Source organism: Rattus norvegicus, chromosome 5, assembly GCF_021556685.1.
Source record: "Rattus norvegicus strain SHRSP/BbbUtx chromosome 5, alternate assembly SHRSP_T2T, whole genome shotgun sequence".
Taxonomy (NCBI): domain Eukaryota; kingdom Metazoa; phylum Chordata; class Mammalia; order Rodentia; family Muridae; genus Rattus; species Rattus norvegicus.
The window spans coordinates 156,539,464-156,558,291 of record NC_141538.1 but is presented as its reverse complement, the minus strand read 5'-3'; the positions used below and the strand labels follow the sequence as shown (position 1 = coordinate 156,558,291).

Genomic DNA, 18,828 nt, shown 5'->3' with positions numbered 1-18,828 from the left:
AGAGACAGACTGAGCTCCTCCTGCTTGCTCAGCCGGCTTTCTCCTTCCTGCCAAGCCCCGAGCCCAAGGTGTCACTCAAGTTCAAGGTGAATCTTCTCTCCTCCCTTCATCCACTCTAGACACACCTTCATGGACACCTAGAGGCGAGCTTCACCTGTCTCCTAGGTGCTTCCAAACCCAGTCAAGTTGACAGCGAAGATGAATCACACATCCAACGGCTTTCCACATGTTCTGTTCCAGAAGCATGTTCCTGAAGTGGAGCCCATTCCTTTTTTGCTCACACAGGGCCATAAATACCAGGTCCTGGGCATTCTAAAAATACAGGTGTTGAAGATGTACGTGGGCAAGGAAGAGGAAGAGAGATGAGAATAGAATATTGACCTCGGGAGGGTCAGAAGAAGCAAACATGGCAGGTCCTGTGCTGGAGTCCGGCCTGACTCCCAAGGACACCATCAGGGCCAAGGCAGGGAGGCTGGGGCATGGCCACCTTTGCACCTGAAACAGCTTCCTCTTCTAAATCAAGAATTCCAGGAAGAGAGGTGTGGCTTGTCAGTAGAGCGATTACCTATGAGCGCCAGCTCTGGATTCCATCCTCAGAGCCACGAAACCCAGCTGTGGTGATGCCTGATTCTCCTCGGCACTGGAGATGTAGAAGCAGGATGATCAGAAGTTCAAAGTCACCCTCCACTAAGTATACCTGTGAGGTCTGCATGGGCTCTGTCTCAAGGGGAAAACATGGGCTTGAGGAGAAGCATCAGAGATTGGGCGGGGGAGGGGGATGGGTAATTAGCATAAAGGTAAAATGTCACTGCCTCTGGGCTGGAGGCTCAGCTTGGGGAGACTTGGGACAAGGGATGGCTGCACTTGCTCATGTCTTTTTTTTTTTTTTTTGAAATATATTTATGTATTTGTAAAGGTACATATATACAAATACACATACACACTATCTACCTATCTCTATATATCTATACATAGATATAATTTTTTTGTAAAGAGAAGGGATGGGGGTGCAGCTGAGAGGCGGGATGCTTATGTGGCATGTGAGAGACCCAGTCTTGCAAACCAGTCAGGCGGCCCATGGATCCGCACTTCTGGGTGTGGAACCAAATTCCTTTTCCCTTCCACCAGCCAGGGCCTCACTACAACACACAGGCCAGGGTGGCCCTCCCTGTGAACAAGGCATGGAGAAACAGCAGACATAGCACTAGAGCTCCGATAGGGTAAGGTAAACTGGACATCGTCTGCTTGCGTTCCCACGTCTTCTGAACCCACCAGGCAGCTTAGACTCCGCCCCGGCGGAGCCCCCGTTTGAACCTCGCTCAGACTCTTCTTGGCTCTTTTACCAGGTCACATCCCACATCATCATGGGAAGTCAGTGTGTTGGGCTCTTCCCAGAAACGTAAGACTTCAAAGCCTCAGGGAGATGGCTCAGTGGGTAAGAGCAGCTGCCCGCAAGCCTAGAGGACCAGAGTTCAATCCCTGGGATTGATAAATTATTTCTCCATTGGTGAAATGAGCCAATTCAAGCCAGGTTAGAATATATTAAATGCAGGTTTGTTGGGAAGCGGCTTAGAGAGAGAGTTCACCTGCCCCAACCCAAGGAAGGAGTCCAGGGAAGTTGTTGTGGGAAGGGAGAGAGAATGGAGGGAGGGAGGGAGGGACAAGGAGGGAGGGAGGGAGGGAGGGAGGGAGGGAGAGAGAGAGAGAGAGAGAGAGAGAGAGAGAGAGAGAGAGACTGCTCATGTCTTAGTAGAGAAAGGCTACTGCAGGCTTACATTCCCAGAAGACTTTCAGACAAGGACTGGAGACCCAGAAAGCTTTGTGTTAGGTGCTGGGGAAGCTAGGTTCGAACATGACATCCCCTTCTTAAAGAACTCACTAGCTACACAGAGAGAGAGAGAGAAAGAGCTTCTAGTCCATTCTGGGAAAAGCCAGGGAGGGCTCTCTGGGCCTTAGTTAGAGCTGACCATTGGGATGAGCAAGGTGACTGAGACCAGCAGGTGACCCACCCCACCCCCACCCCCACCCCCACCCCCCGTATTGCTGGGCTCTAAAGGAAAGGACAGGGGACAGAGAGATGCTGGGATGAAGAGTGAAAAATGTTCTGTGACCGGCCAAGGAGCATGGACATTGTCCTAGGGCCTGGGGGTGGGAGCCCCTACAGTAGGTAACACAGTTGTGTTTTCTCTGTGAGTGGTCACTACAGAGCAGCACAAAACAAACAGCACAAGCCACACGTGGCTGAACGTCTCGATGTGCTGTCTCGCTGTTCCACTGTTCGTCATGTTTCCGTCCCTTTTGGCCCAGGCACCACGGTGATGCTTCCTTTATCCCGTTGAAATGGCACTCTCTGTCCACTGTGTTCTGATGGTAAACTCCAGTCAAGGAGTTTAGGGGGCAGGATTTTGACCTGGCCGTCGCCGCCTCGCTCTGTCAACAGTTGCAGCAGCCAGTACCCTCCCCCTTCGCCCCCACCCCCCTCCACTCCCCCCCTCCCCACACCCCCTTCCCGGCTCTGCTGGCATTCAGTTTCTGAAAAGGGCTGTGGTTAGAGGACATTGCTGCTTTGGGAAAATGTGTCTGTCTCTGTCAGGAGGAGACAGAGCAGTGAGCCGGTGCCAAGAGACGCTGTCCAGAAAGGAAAGGACAAACGCACTCAAAGCCTCTGTTCTCAACTCTCCCCTTCTCCAGCCACATCAGCGTCAGCTTTTCTCCTCACGTCCTTTGGGAGAAGGTTAAACGATGCTTCTTAGGAATATTATGTACTTTACCAAAACTCTGATGTTGTCTGTGTGCCTGGGGGGGAGAGGACTTCAGACACAAGGATGCCCATGGCAGGGACGTAGAGCTGAGATGGGTCCTGTGGCCTCTCCAGCACCCTTTCTGTCTTTCCATTCTTGCTTCTGAGCAGATCAAAGCTTATCTGGAACATGGCTGCCGTCTAATGTGCTGTGGATGTAGGGTTCTCTCGTGTGGAATATGAAACCTGCAGTGTGAGTGGGATTCTCAGCAGAAGGCCATTATCCCATGTCCCCACTTTGACCTTCGCGAGTAACAGTGCCAAGCTGGGAGACAGTGTAGGGCGACTCTGAGACTCTTGGTGTCACAGAAAGGTTTCCCTCATAGGACAGATGGGGGCTGGGGAGACAGCTTGTTGAGTAAAGTATTTGCTGCACAAGCATGAGGACTTGAGTTCAAATCCCCAATGCCCACATAAAGCTGGGTGCAACAGTGGATGTCTGTAAACCCAGCACTGGTAGTGATGGGGTAGGGACAGGCACAGCCCCAGAGCTCACTGGTCAATCACTACAGGCAAATGGGTGTACTTCAAGTTCAGTGAGGAACCATGTTTCAAAAACAAACAAACAAATAAGTAAATCAATGAGGGCAGCAACCAGGAAGACACCTGATGCTGACCTCTGGTCTCTACATGTACATGTGTGCACACGGGAACACATACATCCTCATAAATTAAGGAAAAAGGTAGAAGAAGAGGGGTGGGAAGGGATGGAGAGAAAGGTATCTCCTTGACCCCTGTCAGATGACAGGTGGAGCACACAGAGGACCTCAGTCTCTGCCAGAGGCTCCAGTGTGCAGACCTGCTCTGCCCTTTCTGCAAGATGTCTGCCCAGGAACCAGGCTCCATGCTGTGATGGGCTCAGACCTGTCAGAAACAACTAAGGCTTTTCTGCAGAAAAAAAGACGCTGACACATCCTATTTACGGCAGCGGGTTAATTAACGTCAGTCTGGAGATTTCATTTCCAGCAGACTGGCTATGCATCCCAGTCTTCTGAGACTGCCTGAAGTTTAGAACAAATCCTGAGGCTTACAGCAAACTCGCTCCTGCCCTCCAGATTCCTCATCACAAGCCTCTTGCTAAAGGATCATGTTACAGATTAGAGAGTACACCCTGCTGGGAATGGAGCTTAGTGGGTAGACAGCCAGCCTACCAGGAATGAAACCTGGCATTCAACCAGCCGCACAATACACTGAGACTGGGTGTGGCGGAGCATATGTAAATCCCAGCACTGGGGAGGTGGAGGTGGGAGGAGCTAGAGGTCCAAATTCATCCTCAGGGATGTAATGAGTTCCAGGTAGGTTGGGCTACATGGGACCCTGTCTCAAAATACTCACCACAAAATGTTCATCGATATACTCAGGATTGGCAGTGGTGGTGCGTGCTTTTAATCCCAGAGGCAGACAAATCTTTATGAGTTCAAGGCCAGTCAGTCTACAGAGATGGTTTAGGACAGCCGGGGTTACACAGAGTAACCCTCCCCCTTCCCCCCCCCCCCAAAAAAAGAAAGATCTCTCTAGTTTTGGGCCAGCCTTCTGTCCATAGAGAGTTCCAGACCACCTAAGCTACAGAGTGAGATTCTATTAAATATATAATATATATATATATATTTCAATACATATATATTGAAAGAGCCTTGACCTCAATTCACAGCAGAGAGAGAGAGAGAGAGAGAGAGAGAGAGAGATATTACTCATATGGTCCCCCAAACTTTGCTGGGTGTGGCGGCACACACCTGTAATTCCAGCACTCAGAAGGCAGAGAGATACAGGTGTATCTTTGTGGGTTCGAGGCCACTCTGCTCTACGTAGCAAGTTCCAGGCCAGACGGAGCTACATAATGAGACTGTGTTTTTAAAAAGTTTTAAAAAGTTTAAAAAGTAAATTAACGGATCGTGGTCACTGCTGTCTTTGGCGGCCATCTCTTCTCACATCCCAAGAATGCTTTCTTTTGCAATAACGTCTATCTTCTACTGGACACACACATGCGGAGCGGGAGATAAGAGAGTTCAGGAGAAAATATATAATGGCTACTTGCTGATGACTAGTGACACTGGAAGCTTCCTGGGACTCAGGCTGATTAGCAGAGGGATGTCGGCTGAGACAGACATACATGCTGAGGGAAGACTTGTGATGTTTGGAGCGAGTATAAATAGGACTTCACTAACAAGGACTCCATTGATGGAGACTGAACTACCTTATAGAGCTTCGGAGCTAGCTGTGCAATGGTTGTTGGTCTCAGGTCTTCACTGATCTTTGCTTCCCTGAGAGAGGCACAGCTGAGAACTCCTGGTGTTCCTTCCTAGTCCCTCCTGCTGACTGACGCTGAGGCTAAGGCTGCTGCTGCTGACCTGTGAACTGAACTGCCGATTTCCAGACAGCACAGATGGGAGTTGCTCCAAAGAACCGTTCTAAACAGGTCCACTTCCCCACCCCCCATCCTTTCTTTTCTACGACCTCTGCTGGGTGGTGGGCTAAAAGGGAGGTTAAAGTGTTTAAGAACCATCATTAATAAAAAGGCTTTGAAAAAATAAAATTATACTGTATGACCAGTATTTGGGATTATGTGATTTTTACATGCACAGTTATATTTAAATGAGAGACAAGGAAAAGAATGTTCAGCCTGACGTGGTGGCCTATACCTGTAATCCCTACACTCCAGAAGGCCAGCCTAGTCTACATGAAGAATTCCGGGGCAACTAGGGCCATGCAAGGCCCTATCTCAAATAAAATAAAAGTAGAAATAATAACCGGATTAATAACATTATCAGCTAGCTATTCCTAACAATAAATTCAAGTAATAGGGATTTATTAAGCATCTGTGTGACTTCTGGTTAAGTTTTCTAGTGTCTCAGACCTCAGCTCCTGAACTCACCAATGCATAAATTATGGAATTTGGTCAAGATTTCCCTCCAAGATCTAAACCTGGAACCTCGAACCTGTCTGTACAGGAGCATGAGAGCACTTGGGGGTAGGAGAGAAGAGTCAAGGCCCTCAATAGCCTCAAGGCCCAGGGCAGTGTGAACTTCAACCTCAACTTCAAAACCTGCATGCAATCTGGAAACACCACACTCTCTTATCTACAAAATCGGCACTCAAATCATTCGTGAGAGAGTTAAGCCAGTTCATAGGTGTAAAGGGCCTGGATCGGTGACTGATAACAAATATTAGTTTCCTGGCTCAACTTCTCATCTTAACCAGGACCAGTGACGTTGTTTGCTACCCCTCCACGTGGGTTCAAAGTGCAAACAGGCTGGCCCAGCGGATGCGGAGAAGAGCGGGTTGCGCCCCCACGTGCTGTGCAGGAGAACTGCCGGGGACCGCCCCCTGCGCTTGCGCATAGGCACCGCCCCCGAAGTTTGTTGTTGTCCTCAGCTTTTCGGACGTTTGTGGCGGTGGCAGCTGGCTCCGGTCGCCGCGCCACCATGGCGGTGCGACAGGCACTGGGCCGAGGCCTGCAGCTGGGTCGGGCGCTGCTGCTGCGCTTCGCTCCCAAGCCGGGCCCGGTGTCAGGCTGGGGCAAGCCCGGCCCCGGTGCGGCCTGGGGCCGCGGAGAGCGTCCCGGCCGGGTCTCAAGCCCGGGAGCACAGCCGCGTCCGCTCGGGCTCCCCCTCCCGGACCGCTACCGCTTCTTCCGCCAGTCGGTGGCTGGGCTGGCGGCGCGAATCCAGCGGCAGTTCGTGGTGCGGGCCCGAGGCGGCGCAGGGCCTTGCGGCCGAGCAGTCTTCCTGGCCTTCGGACTGGGGTTGGGGCTGATCGAGGAGAAGCAGGCGGAGAGCCGGAGGGCCGCCTCGGCCTGTCAGGAGATCCAGGTGAGAGCAGAGCTGGGCGGGGAGCGCCGGGGGCAGAACGCAGCCAGAGTGCATCCTTGAGGGCAGACCGGCCGGGCCGGGGCTGGGGGCGGGGCGGGGCCTAGGCCAGGAGGAGGCGGAGTTAGGAGGGTGAGTGGGCGGGGCGGAGTCTGAGCGTGGCGGCGGGGCCACAATTGAACAGCAGGGGCGGAGCTAGCTGGATAGTTGTTGGGGCAGCCTCCGAGTCTTAGCGTAGGGGGCGGGACTGAGGGTGAACCAGAGAGTGGTAGGAACTTAGGCATTGGGAAGGGCAGGTCCCTGAGCCGTGATTGGGCAATTCAAGGGGGTGGGGCACTCGTGACTGGACTGAGTGTTCGGAGTCTAGGCACGTGTCATGAGTATATGCCTAGACCTTTGGGGCGGTGTGGGGGGTAGGTCAGGGGATAAGGCAAAGATTAAAGTCTATCTTTGACTTGGACTATACATTCCTTGGAAATGATCAGTTCATTAAGGCTGGCCTATTTCCCATTACTGACGGCCTGATAAGCCACCACTTTGCTGCTATTCGTTTTACAAACAGTATGGTTTAAAAGATGTTCTGCTAATTATTAGTCCCTGTGGCACTGTGGCAAGTGGCTTTGAGTAAATTTCTTTTCTTTTGGGATGCATAAGAGGGGGACTGGTCCTTGATTTGTACATGTAGTTCAGGTTGGCCTTGAACTTCTGACGTTTCTACAGCTATCTCCAAAGTGCTGGCATTATTGGTATGGGCCACGAAGCTTAATACACGTTTCCTAAAAACCCTAACACTCTTATCCCTTGATGTAATTGTCATCCAAGTTCACAGAAAGATTTTGAAAGAGAGGTTTTGAGAAGGTTTACTCAAAATCACACTGTTGATAAAGGTAGTGACCAACATTCACCCTTCAAAAGCTTGTGCCCTCCGCTGAGCTAGACTGCCACTCCAGTTTAGCCACACAGTGGGAGAGAGGCTGAGCAGAAATCGCAGAGAAGCTGGAACTTCAGGAGAACACAAAAGGTCTCATGTTTTAGATGACCTGAGTGGAGTTATCACTGGTTACATGGGAGTTCTTGGGCCCTTTAAACTCTTAAAATAGCACTCTCTCTACTCACAAAGTCGTCTAGTCAAGGTCATCCAGACAAACGGACACAATAGGCTGTGTATATTTAGAGCAGGGAACTTATTTTGAGGACCTGGCTCATGCTGGGCCAGCAGATCTAAAACCAGCAGGCAGCCCAGGAAGGAGCCAGCTCTGCGGTTTAAGTCCTTGGTGATTGGCTGTCAGAACTCAGCCTTTTCCCTGGGGTTTGGAACCACTTGCTGAGTCAGTCTAGCCCCTGCATCCTTCAGGGTAAAGGCTGAGGGGCAGAGGCTTAATTAAGCACCATCCTCAAAACCGTCGGTGAAGGGCCAAACAAGCGTTTCCTCTCCTCCCCGTTCCTGATACTGGAATCCAGCTCCTGTGTCTTACATAGCTACGCAGGGAGACCCTGCCTCAGGCAAGCAAGCAAACAAACAAATAGGAAAAGATGAGTCCAGGTGACAGGTAAATGATTTTCAACGCCACTGGCCATTTGACAAATGCGCAGGAAAACGAGATGAGCTATCCACCCACACTTAACAGAATAGCTAACCTAAAATTAAGAGCAATAGCAGACACCGTGAGGAAACGGGAGCTCTCATTGCTGGTGGTCACTGCATATGGAAAGTAATGCAAAATTAGATAGGAATTTGCCACATTGAAGTCATCAGCATCTATCGGGGGCTGGGGGGGGGGACAGTCGTACAAAACCCTGGGTGCTGCAGTTACTGTGGAAAACGGTAACCCTAACCTCCAAAGAGTTAAAACAGACTCGTTCTCCCTGGCAACCCCCCTTCTGCACGACTATTTGGCGTAAGGGAGAGTGCACACGGACCTTTATCCACGGAAGCTCAAGGCAGTTTACTGACAGTAGCCAGGGGGTAGAAGTGACCCCAGTGTCCTTCCGTGCGTGAATGGATAAACAGAGCAGATACAATACAGGGTATTCGCCAGCCTTTGAAACGGAAGGAAATTCTGGCACCTGCTACACGCGGATGAATGTTAAAGACCGTGCATGCGCTCTAGTTCTGCGAGCCGGGCTTCTGCGCGTGCGCAGACAGACTAGCGGAAGAAAGGCGTGTGGCTGCATAGTAGGCACAGAGTCTTAGAGTTTTGCAGGATAAAGAGCGCTTAGCTGATGATAGTGGTCGCTTAGCAACATGAATGTTCCTAACACTGCAGAAGTGTTCAAATTTATGCTATCTGTATTTGACAATTTATGCTAGGCATGGTGGACCATACCTCTCTAGTCTGAGCACTTGTGGGAGGCAGAGGCAGGCAGATCACTGAGTCTGAGGAGAACCTGGTCTACGTAGGAAGTGTCTGGCAAGCCAGACATATATGTAGTGAGATCCTGTCTCAAAAGAAAAAGAAATTTACAATTTAAATATAAATCTATTCAGTGTGGTATATGAATGATGGTAATAACATGAGTCAAAATACCTCAGAACAAAAACATCAACCAAGAGTGAAGAGTAACCAAGCCATGGTTTCTGTATCCATATGAAGTCTTCCTCAGCAGTTAACAAGCAACATTAAATAACATTAGTGTTATTTAGAGATGCAGGTCGGGACCTGACTGCACCTTGGGCAGCAGGCTAAATGTAGAAACTCGGGCTGAGAAAGCTACAAGCTGCACGGATTTCATGTCTAACTCTCTTGATGTGGGCGTCTGGAGACGGCACCAAGGGGGTACAGATATGGATCTGTGGCCATGGAGCAGCCCTGAGTCTTGACTGGGTGGTCATCACATGAAATCACATGAAGTGAGATTGTGTGAGGCTGCACACTTGTGCACAGGTGTGTACACACACACATGCATCAGAGACAAACGCACTCACACATATGTCACACACAAATGCATACATACATGACTCACACACAAATGTACACATACATGCCCATGCACAAGCATCCACACATGCATACACATATGTACACACATGCATACACACATGCATGCACACAAGCACACACATATGTATACACACATGCACACATATATGCATACACATATGTACACACATATATACACATATGCACACACATATGTATACACACATGCATACATATATGCATACACATATGTATAAATACACGTATACACATATGCACACACATGCATACACACATGCACACATATATGCATACACATATGTATACACACGTATACACATATGCACACACACATGTATACACACATGCATACACATATGCACACACATATGCATACATATATGTATACACACATGCATACACACATGTATACACATATGCACACACACATGCAAGTGTTTTGGGTCCACAATCACACACACACACACACACACACACACACACACACATGAACACATGCAAGTGTAGTGACATTGTGACAGTTGAGTCTGACCTGACCTGCAGCTAACCATGGACCCATGCAGTTTACTACATGGGTCGTGTACTATGCTAAATAGATTTATATTTAAATTGTGAATTTTTTTTCTTTTGCTACCACTGTATAGTATCTTGTGCTCAATACCTGGTCGATGGTGATTACTCTGCAAATATCTCTCCCGATCCCTGAGGTTTGTGAAGCTATTGGCAAGTGAACACCCATTTCCACTGTATTAAACAGTTAGGAGCTTTGCTTCTAGGGACGCAGTGCCTTAGGAACTGCAGAAGGCATGTGTGACAGGCTGATCCCCAGGGCTGGTTATGGAGGAAGGATGACCTAGGCTGGGCTTCAGAAAATAGGGTTTGCCAGGCACAGCAAGAATGCAACTGGGGCCCTGGGGGAAAGATAGTGAAGGGACTCGGGGAGAGGCAGCAACAGGGCAAGCACAGAGAGATGTGCAGATGGGGCGTAGCTCAGGGACAGAGCACTTGCCTAGCGTAGGTAAGGCTCCAGGACGCCAGAACAAGCAAGTATAGGCATGCGCAGCCCAGCCTGGCAAAGCTCAGGACAAGCCACAGCTGTCCCCTAGTGACCACGGGGAATGGGTTCTAGGTCCTGTTCCAATATCCAAATGCAGATACCAGCCCAATAAGAGGGTGGTTCTGTAATGGACCTGGGCATACTCCTGTGTGATGTCACCTGTCTATACATCACTCACGGGGCCCAACGTGGCGTTACACAGACCTGAACAAATGCCGTGTGAGGGGCTGCTTTTGGGATTGTTCATAGAATGGCAAGAAAGAAAACGCCCATAGGAGTCACTTGTCTTGCTTAGTTTGGTAGTTAAAAACAAGGCCTCAGGCCAGGCATGGTAGCACACGCCTTTAATCCCAGCACTTGGGAGGCAGAGGCAGGCAGATCTCTGTGAGTTCAAGGCCAGCCTGGTCCACAGAGCAAGTTCTAAGACAGCCAAGGCTACACAGACAAACCCTATCTTGAAAAAGAAACACAGCAAAACAAAACAAACAACAACAAAACAAGGTCTTACTATAGGGCCTGGGTTCAAACTTGTGATCCTCCGGAGTGCTGGGATTACAGGCGTGTACCAGCAGCTTGGGCTTTAATTGCACTTTTTTTAAAAAAAGATATTTATTTAATGTAAAATAGGATATTGGATCCAGTTATAGATGGTCGTGATGGTCATGAGCCACCATGTAGTTGCTGGGAATTGAACTCATGAACTCTGGAAGAGCAGATAGTGCTCTTAACCACTGAGCCACCTCTCCAGCCCTTAATTGCACTTTCTAAAGACTCTTTTCCATCTTCAGTAAGTGGAAGCCACGGGCACAGGGTCTGCCTTAGGCTGCTTCTGATCAAGAGAGGGGATGTGTGAGAAAGACTGTCTTAGACAGTGAGGCAGAGGCAGGCTGTGTGAGGTCCCTGCCTCAGTCTGCCTCCCTCCTCTTGTGTGTGCTATGTGGTGGCCTTACTAGAACCCCTCCCACCCCCGTAACAATGCATTCTTCTCCCTCACAGGCAATTTTTACACAGAAAAACAAGCAAGTGTCTGACCCACTGGACACACGACGTTGGCAGGGCTTCCGCCTGGAGGATTATCTGATAGGACAGGCCATCGGCAAGGGCTGCAATGCCGCTGTGTATGAAGCCACCATGCCCACACTGCCCCAGCACCTGGAGAAGGCCAAACACCTTGGCCTTCTAGGAAAAGGCCCAGATGTCGTCTCAAAGGGAGCAGATGGGGAGCAGGCTCCAGGGGCCCCCGCCTTCCCCTTTGCCATCAAAATGATGTGGAATATCTCGGTAAGGATGGTCTTTGAGGACTGGGGGAGACTTCCACAGGTTTTCCATGAGAAAGGCTGTGGGTTAGGCTTCTACTGTCTTAGGTGAGAGTCTGAAGCTGTCGGTCCTGAACTGTAACATATCCCCATCCACCAGGGTCTCGGGTCCCGTGGCAGATTTGGATTCAGTCAGGGTGGAACTTGAGATCTCTTTGCAAGTTCTGATGGTGCCCAGGCTTCTGTTCTGTAAACCACTCTGAGCGGCAATTGCCCAAACCACAGATTTCTGAGCTGATGGTTGTTTCACTTGAGGTCAGCCATAAAACCATTCACTCCTTCCATGCCTGGCCTCCCTGGCCAGGGAGGAACCGTGTTCTTCTCCACACCCCAGCATGATCCAAAGCTGACTGTCGCCTCCCTCTGGTCAGTTCTGCGCTGGTGGTGACCAGAGACATCCCTGGTGGCAAGCATCATGGGCTCTGAGGTCTTGGCCTCTGTTCTTTCCCAGGGTTGCTTGGGTATCGTCTGAGGAACAGGAAGTGTGTGTGCTCCAAGTGGTAGCGTCCTCCAGTTTCCAGGAGTAGCTGGTTTGGGCTTGCCTCTTTAGAGGCGTTTCCCTCACCTTGACGATCAAAACCGGTCAACTAGGTTGCAGCTGTCTTGGTTCAGATCCCACAGATCTGTGTAATCAAAATGCCCTGTGGTTATGTTTTAGGCAGGATCCTCCAGCGAAGCCATCTTAAGCAAAATGAGCCAGGAGCTGGTCCCGGCAAGCCGCATGGCTTTGGATGGAGAGTATGGAGCCGTTACTTACAGGTAAGCACTCCTTTGGCCGCCAGAGCAATCATGAGTTCTTTGAGAACAAATGCGTCGTCTGTATCCCCAGCACTCAGCACCACATCGAACACGCTGCACAGTTGTTGCATGATGTCCTGGAAGGGTTTGCGATTTGTGGATAAGTTAAACTTGGGAAAGACTGAAGATTATCTCACACCAGCTAATGATGCAGTTGGCTGACTCACGTGGGAGCAGGGTGAACGCCATCCAGAGGTCCAGTTCAGAATGCTAGACGTTGTCCTAATTCTGGCAAAGCAGCGCATGCGTCTAGCGCCACCTAGTGGTACGCCTGTGTGAATGAGGCGCCACCTAGTGGTACTGTTTCCATGGGCAGGAACACTATTGACAGTGGCTCTGAGCCCCATCTGCTGTTCCATTTGCCTCAACAGAAGATCCAGAGACGGTCCCAAGCAGCTTGCCCCGCACCCCAACATCATCCGGGTTTTCCGCGCCTTCACTTCATCTGTGCCCCTCCTGCCCGGGGCCCTGGCTGACTATCCTGACATGCTACCCCCACACTACTACCCAGAAGGCCTGGGCCACGGCCGCACACTCTTCCTCGTTATGAAGAAGTAAGTGGTAGTGGGTGGTGGGGGAGTAAGAATTGTGAGGCAGCTTCTCCCATCCCATGGGAGCTGGTCTGTCCTTGGAGCACAGGGCAGCAGGCAGAGGTGAGGGCTGTGTGTAGGAGAGTTATGTTAGAATGATCGATCACCCCCGTCATCCAGAATATGTTTCCCGCTCAGTGCTCCCGTAACCTTTGTAGCTCCCCTCTCTATGGCTTCTTTCTGTGCCAGCTAACTTCAGAGCCGGATCTGAAGAGTTGGGGAGCTTAGGGAGCAGCACTGTCATGGCTTCTGAGATTCGGGATGAGGGGGGTGAGATCTGAAGGGATGACTGGGAATAAGATAGCGAGAGCTCCAGAAGAGGAGTGAAGGAGGCCACAGAAATTGTGATCCCCAGACATTCTGTCCTCTCCTGCCAGCTACCCCTGTACCCTGCGCCAGTACCTTGAAGAGCAAACTCCCAGCTCCCGCCTGGCTACCATGATGACCTTGCAGTTACTGGAGGGCGTGGACCACCTGGTTCAGCAGGGCATTGCCCATCGAGACCTCAAGTCCGACAACATACTTGTGGAATGGGACTCAGGTAGATGTTGGCCAGACCCACAGTGCTCCAGACACACCCAGATGCTCCATGGAGGGGGTGCTGGAGACCCTGAGGGCAGGTGTGTGTGTATGTGTGAAGTGTATATGTGGGGGACCACAGCTTGGTGCCTGGCCCCTTTCCCCTTCTCTCTCCCTTATGTTTTTAGAAAGGGTCGTTCAGTGAACCTGGAGCTCACTGTCTCAGGAAGACTAGCTGGTCACTGAGCCCTCGGTATCTCTCTCCATCCCCCTAGAGCTGAGGTTATAGCTTTGACATGGACACCGGGGATTTAAAACAGGTTCTCATGGCTCTAACCACTGAGCAATCCCCCAGCCCTTTGAATATCGTACACTCCCTTCTTTGTCTCTACTTCAAGAGAGAACCCTTCATCTCATGGGCGAGAGGCAACAACCCTCTTACAGTTTCTGGGGTCTTCTCTGTGGCCCCTGGCAGGACAATACCGTCCGTCCCGTGGTCCCTCTTGAACCAGTGAGAGGAAGGCAGGTTGTAGCTCAGGGAAAGCGGCCCACACAAAGCCCTGGCTTCTCCCATCACCGGCAGTGTTCACGGAGAAGCCCGAGGATGTCCTAGCGGATTGCAGAGCTGGAGAGATGGCTCGGGGGTTAAGTGCTCTCCTCTCTTCTGGACGGGTGGCCTGAGTTTGGTTCTCAGCACCCACATGGAAACTCACAACTGCCTCTAACTCCAGTTCCAGGGGATCTGACGCCTTCTGGCCTCCCCGGCCATGTACACAAAGTAGATATACACATAGATAAAAATAAGACAAATATTTTTTAAATTTTATTTATTTAATGTATGTGAGTACACTATCACTGTCTTCAGACACACCAGGAGAGGGCATCGGATCCCATTACAGATGGTTGTGAGCCACCATGTGGTTGCTGGGATTTGAACTCAGGACCTCTGGAAGAGCAGTCAGTGCTTTTAACCACTGAGCCACCTCTCCAGCCCCAAAACAAATCTTTTTTTTAAAAAATAGTTAAACTTAAAATAATTAAATATGTCACTAGAAAGCTAAGTGAACTATTTTTTTCTCCATGAACCTTTATCTCCCAAGAACCAATTATTAGATTATTGGCATTACACATTCTAACGTTAGGCTCCTAGAGAATAAAGACTCTTGGGGACCATTTAACCAAGGGCGAGGTCCTTCGGTCTCTGGGCTATACCTAGTTAACTGGAACACTTTCCACATGGGGGCACAGGGTGTCCCCTACCTGGTCCCGTGCCTGGGCCGGGCATTTCCATGTACGTGTTACCAGACTAGCTGTGAACTTGCTCATGAAGACTCCCATCCCGGCCTTGCTGGCCCGAGCTCCTGGACACAGACTAGTGCATCCATATCTTGGGGTGGCATCTGGAGAGGTCCGGGAGGGACTGGCAGGAGTACGGGCAAACCGTGCTGCTCTGCTCGGCCACCTCTCTGCAGATGGCTGCCCCTGGCTGGTGATCTCCGACTTTGGCTGCTGCCTGGCTGATGAGCGTGTTGGCCTGCAGTTACCTTTCAACAGCTCCAGTGTAGAGCGTGGTGGCAATGGCTCCCTCATGGCCCCTGAGGTGAGTCCTGCTGTGTTTGTGTCCTGCCAGCAGGGGGCGCGTCCCAAGTGTTCCCAAGGGAGTATCCTGTCCCACTCCCCCACCCCCACCTCCCCACCCCCGTCCCAGATGCCTCTTGATTTCACGCCTCCCCATGGTGCATTAACATTCTGGGTTCAGATTGATCCCATCTTAGGTGTGCTGGGCCTGACCTCTCCCTTCCTGCCGTAGGTGTCCACAGCCCATTCTGGCCCCCATGCGGTAATTGACTACAGCAAGGCTGACACGTGGGCTGTGGGGGCCATCGCCTATGAAATCTTCGGCCTTGCCAACCCCTTCTATGGCCAAGGCAGTGCCCACCTTGAGAGCCGCAGCTACCAGGAAGCTCAGCTGCCCGAGATGCCCAAGTCGGTGCCTCCAGAAACAAGACAGCTGGTGAGGTCCCTGCTCCAGCGAGAGGCCAACAAGGTGAGGCTGTGTCCAAGCTTTGGACTCTGGGTGAGGGCCCCTGTTCATGTCTGAGTCGGGGCTAAGTTCAGGCAAGCTCTACAGTGCTAACAGAGCCTCTGTCATATACAGGCGAAGGTCAACTACAGAACAGAGTAGGTCCAAGAAGAAAGAGGAGCATGAAGCTGACCGGCAACCCTTGAATCAGAGGCCAGTGTAGCCTTTGGGTCCTTTGGGTTCCTTTCACTCCCTGTTCATGGGGCTTTTGCATCTGGGCAAGCACCATGTTATCCGCGTTGCCCAGGCCTCTTGGCTGAGGTTATGTTGGGAGTTGCTTAGGAGGACGGGCTGGTGAGATGGCTCAGCAGGTAAAGGGGTTTGGCACACCTGACCACCTGAGTTCAAAACCTGGAAGGCACATGAAGGCGAAAGGAGAGAGCTGACCCCAGCAAGTTACCCTCTGACCTCCACACACACGTGCCACAGCGTACACCTCCCCACCCCCACATCGGATGTACCCAACAATAATGAAAACACCTTAGGGCCAGCAAGATAGCTCAGCAGATAAGGGCACTTGCTGTCAAGTTGGATCCCCACGGCCCACACTAGAAGGAGAGAGCCAACTTCTGCAGCCTACCACCCCCTATGTAAATGTAACTAAAACATTTTGTTTAAAGAAGACTGGAAAGGAAAGGATGTGTTTTTGAGAAACGTGTAACAAAGATGCAGCAATGGAAGGAAACGCTGCTCTCAGCCCAGCCAGAGCCCAGAGGCCGGGCTGCCTGAGCCAAACTTGCAAGGGCAGGTCTGGTTCCCTTGGCTCCTTAGAGAAACCTGAGACAGACCAGACCTCAGCCTGCTCTTCTGCAACCTCTACACCCCTCGCTGTTCACACCCCTCGCTGTTCACACCCCTCGCTGTTCACACCCGTTTACACCACTCACTGCTCACACTCAGTGTTCACACCACACTCTTCACACCTTCACTGTTCCCACTCCTGTGTACACGCACTATTCACACCCCTCACTGTTCACACTCTCACTTCACACCCTACTCTTCATACCCTCACTGTTCACACCCCTGGCTGTTCACACCCGTTTACACCACTCACTGTTCACACTGTGTTCACACCACACTCTTCACACCCTCACTGTTCCCACTCCTGTTTACACTCTCACTGTTCACACCCCTCACTGTTCCCACTCCTGTTTACACTCTCACTGTTCACACCCCTCACTGTTCCCACTCCTGTTTACACTTTCACTCTTCACACCCTCACTGTTCACACCCCTTGCTCTTCACACCAGGTGCAAAGGCCTCTTGCCCCAATGCTAGAGACCAGAGCAGTGTATGGGTCCCCTTCATGACAAAGGTGTCCCAGCAAAGCCGACATGGGCAAGGGCCTGGGCTTGGTTAGCGGGTAACTGAGGGAAGATAGGTGGAAGAATCCAATTGGGGCAGGCTTGAGGTGACAGTCCCTCGGCCACACAGTATGGACTAAGCGCTTGTTGCAAGCATTCTGACTGCACCTTCCATTGCTCTGCAGAGGCCGTCTGCGCGCATAGCTGCCAACGTGCTGCACTTAAGCCTCTGGGGTGAGCATCTTCTAGCCCTGAAGAATCTGAAATTGGACAAGATGATTGCCTGGCTCCTCCAGCAGTCAGCAGCCACTCTGCTGGCTGACAGGCTGAGAGAGAAGAGCTGCGTGGAGACGAAGCTGCAGATGCTGTTCCTGGCTAACCTGGAGTGTGAGGCACTCTGCCAGGCAGCCCTCCTCCTCTCTTCCTGGAGGGCAGCCCCATGATGGCTGTGCTGCGCTATTACTAAACGACTAAGGGGCACCTGCGTTGTGATGTCATGGTGTATGAAGGCTGAAGGAAGTGGCTTGGCTGGGTGGGGGGAGTCAGAACAAGCTGGAGTGGGGGAGGGGCTGGTCAGCCAGAGGAAGCCTTGGGTTCAGCAAACAGGAAGGGCACCCTTCAACAGTTCAGGCGGTAGACAGTCACTACCTATGCCCATCCATCTAAGTTCTAGGGCAGAACTCAGACGTCAGGCCAGACCAGGAGTCAGTAAACTGTACAGGAAATTAAGTAGTTGTGATGACTTAGCTGTCACCGAGGCAGAAGGACAAACACGGATGACACTGAACTTTACTTGTCACTATACTCTTCTCATTTTTCCCGACCACTTAGAAACGCAAAATAACCAGGTTTAGTTTGTAAGTGGCCAGTGTGGCTCACAGCCAAGTTTGCCCCATCCTGGGCTAAATGCATTCTCAATGTCTAACGCTTAAAAGATGCTATCATTAAAGACAGTCTCCAAGCCAAAGCCATGTGCACACACTGGAACCAAGTGTTCTCCCCACCAAGGGGGAAGCCACTCAGTCCCCACCTTCGTCCGCCCTCAGTCTACGAATGGCTGTGCAGGGAGATGAGATAGGCTGAGGTTAGACCTGTCCTCCGTCACTGAGATCCAAGAAAAGACAGTGGATGAGTTTGTGATCCCTGTCCCTCGTGCCAGGAATGGGCTTTATGACCAAGGTGGCCAGTGTTACTTGGAATATGCCCTCCAGGCTGAGGGCAATGATATGTTCACGACTGTGTTCAGGGACCAGCAGAAAAAACCATTCTCCTACAGCGGGTGTGTCTGCAGAGCTGGTGCAAGGTACGCCTGGGACTGTTCCTCAGGGCCACCAGGCACTCGGTGTGGTGTGGACTGGGTGACTTATCTTTGTGGCGGGCCTTCCTTACATTAAATGTGAATTCACAGCGGAGAGGAGAGCATGCTGTGCTGAGCTGAGGTTCTGGCATTAGAATGATTCTCCTACCCTCACTGCTCTCATACAGTTTAACGTGTGCTTGTTGAGAACACAGATGTGGCTGGGCTGTGGAGGGTGTGCACACCTTTGATCCCAGCACTTGGGAGGCAGAGGCAGGCGGAGCTTTCAAGAGTTCAAGACCAGCCTGCTCCACAG

General features: G+C 51.2%; 1 protein-coding gene across 1 annotated transcript; it reads left to right on the top strand.

Annotated features, from left to right (window-relative positions):
- The first annotated feature begins 6,161 nt into the window (after positions 1–6,161).
- Positions 6,162–18,699, top strand: Pink1 (PTEN induced kinase 1). The gene is given in 8 exon segments (NM_001438119.1): positions 6,162–6,609; positions 11,602–11,886; positions 12,580–12,680; positions 13,091–13,273; positions 13,687–13,850; positions 15,301–15,428; positions 15,639–15,875; positions 17,401–18,699. Coding segments are annotated over 8 exon segments (1,743 nt in total). The 5' UTR covers positions 6,162–6,222; the 3' UTR covers positions 17,659–18,699.
- Positions 18,700–18,828: the final 129 nt, after the last annotated feature.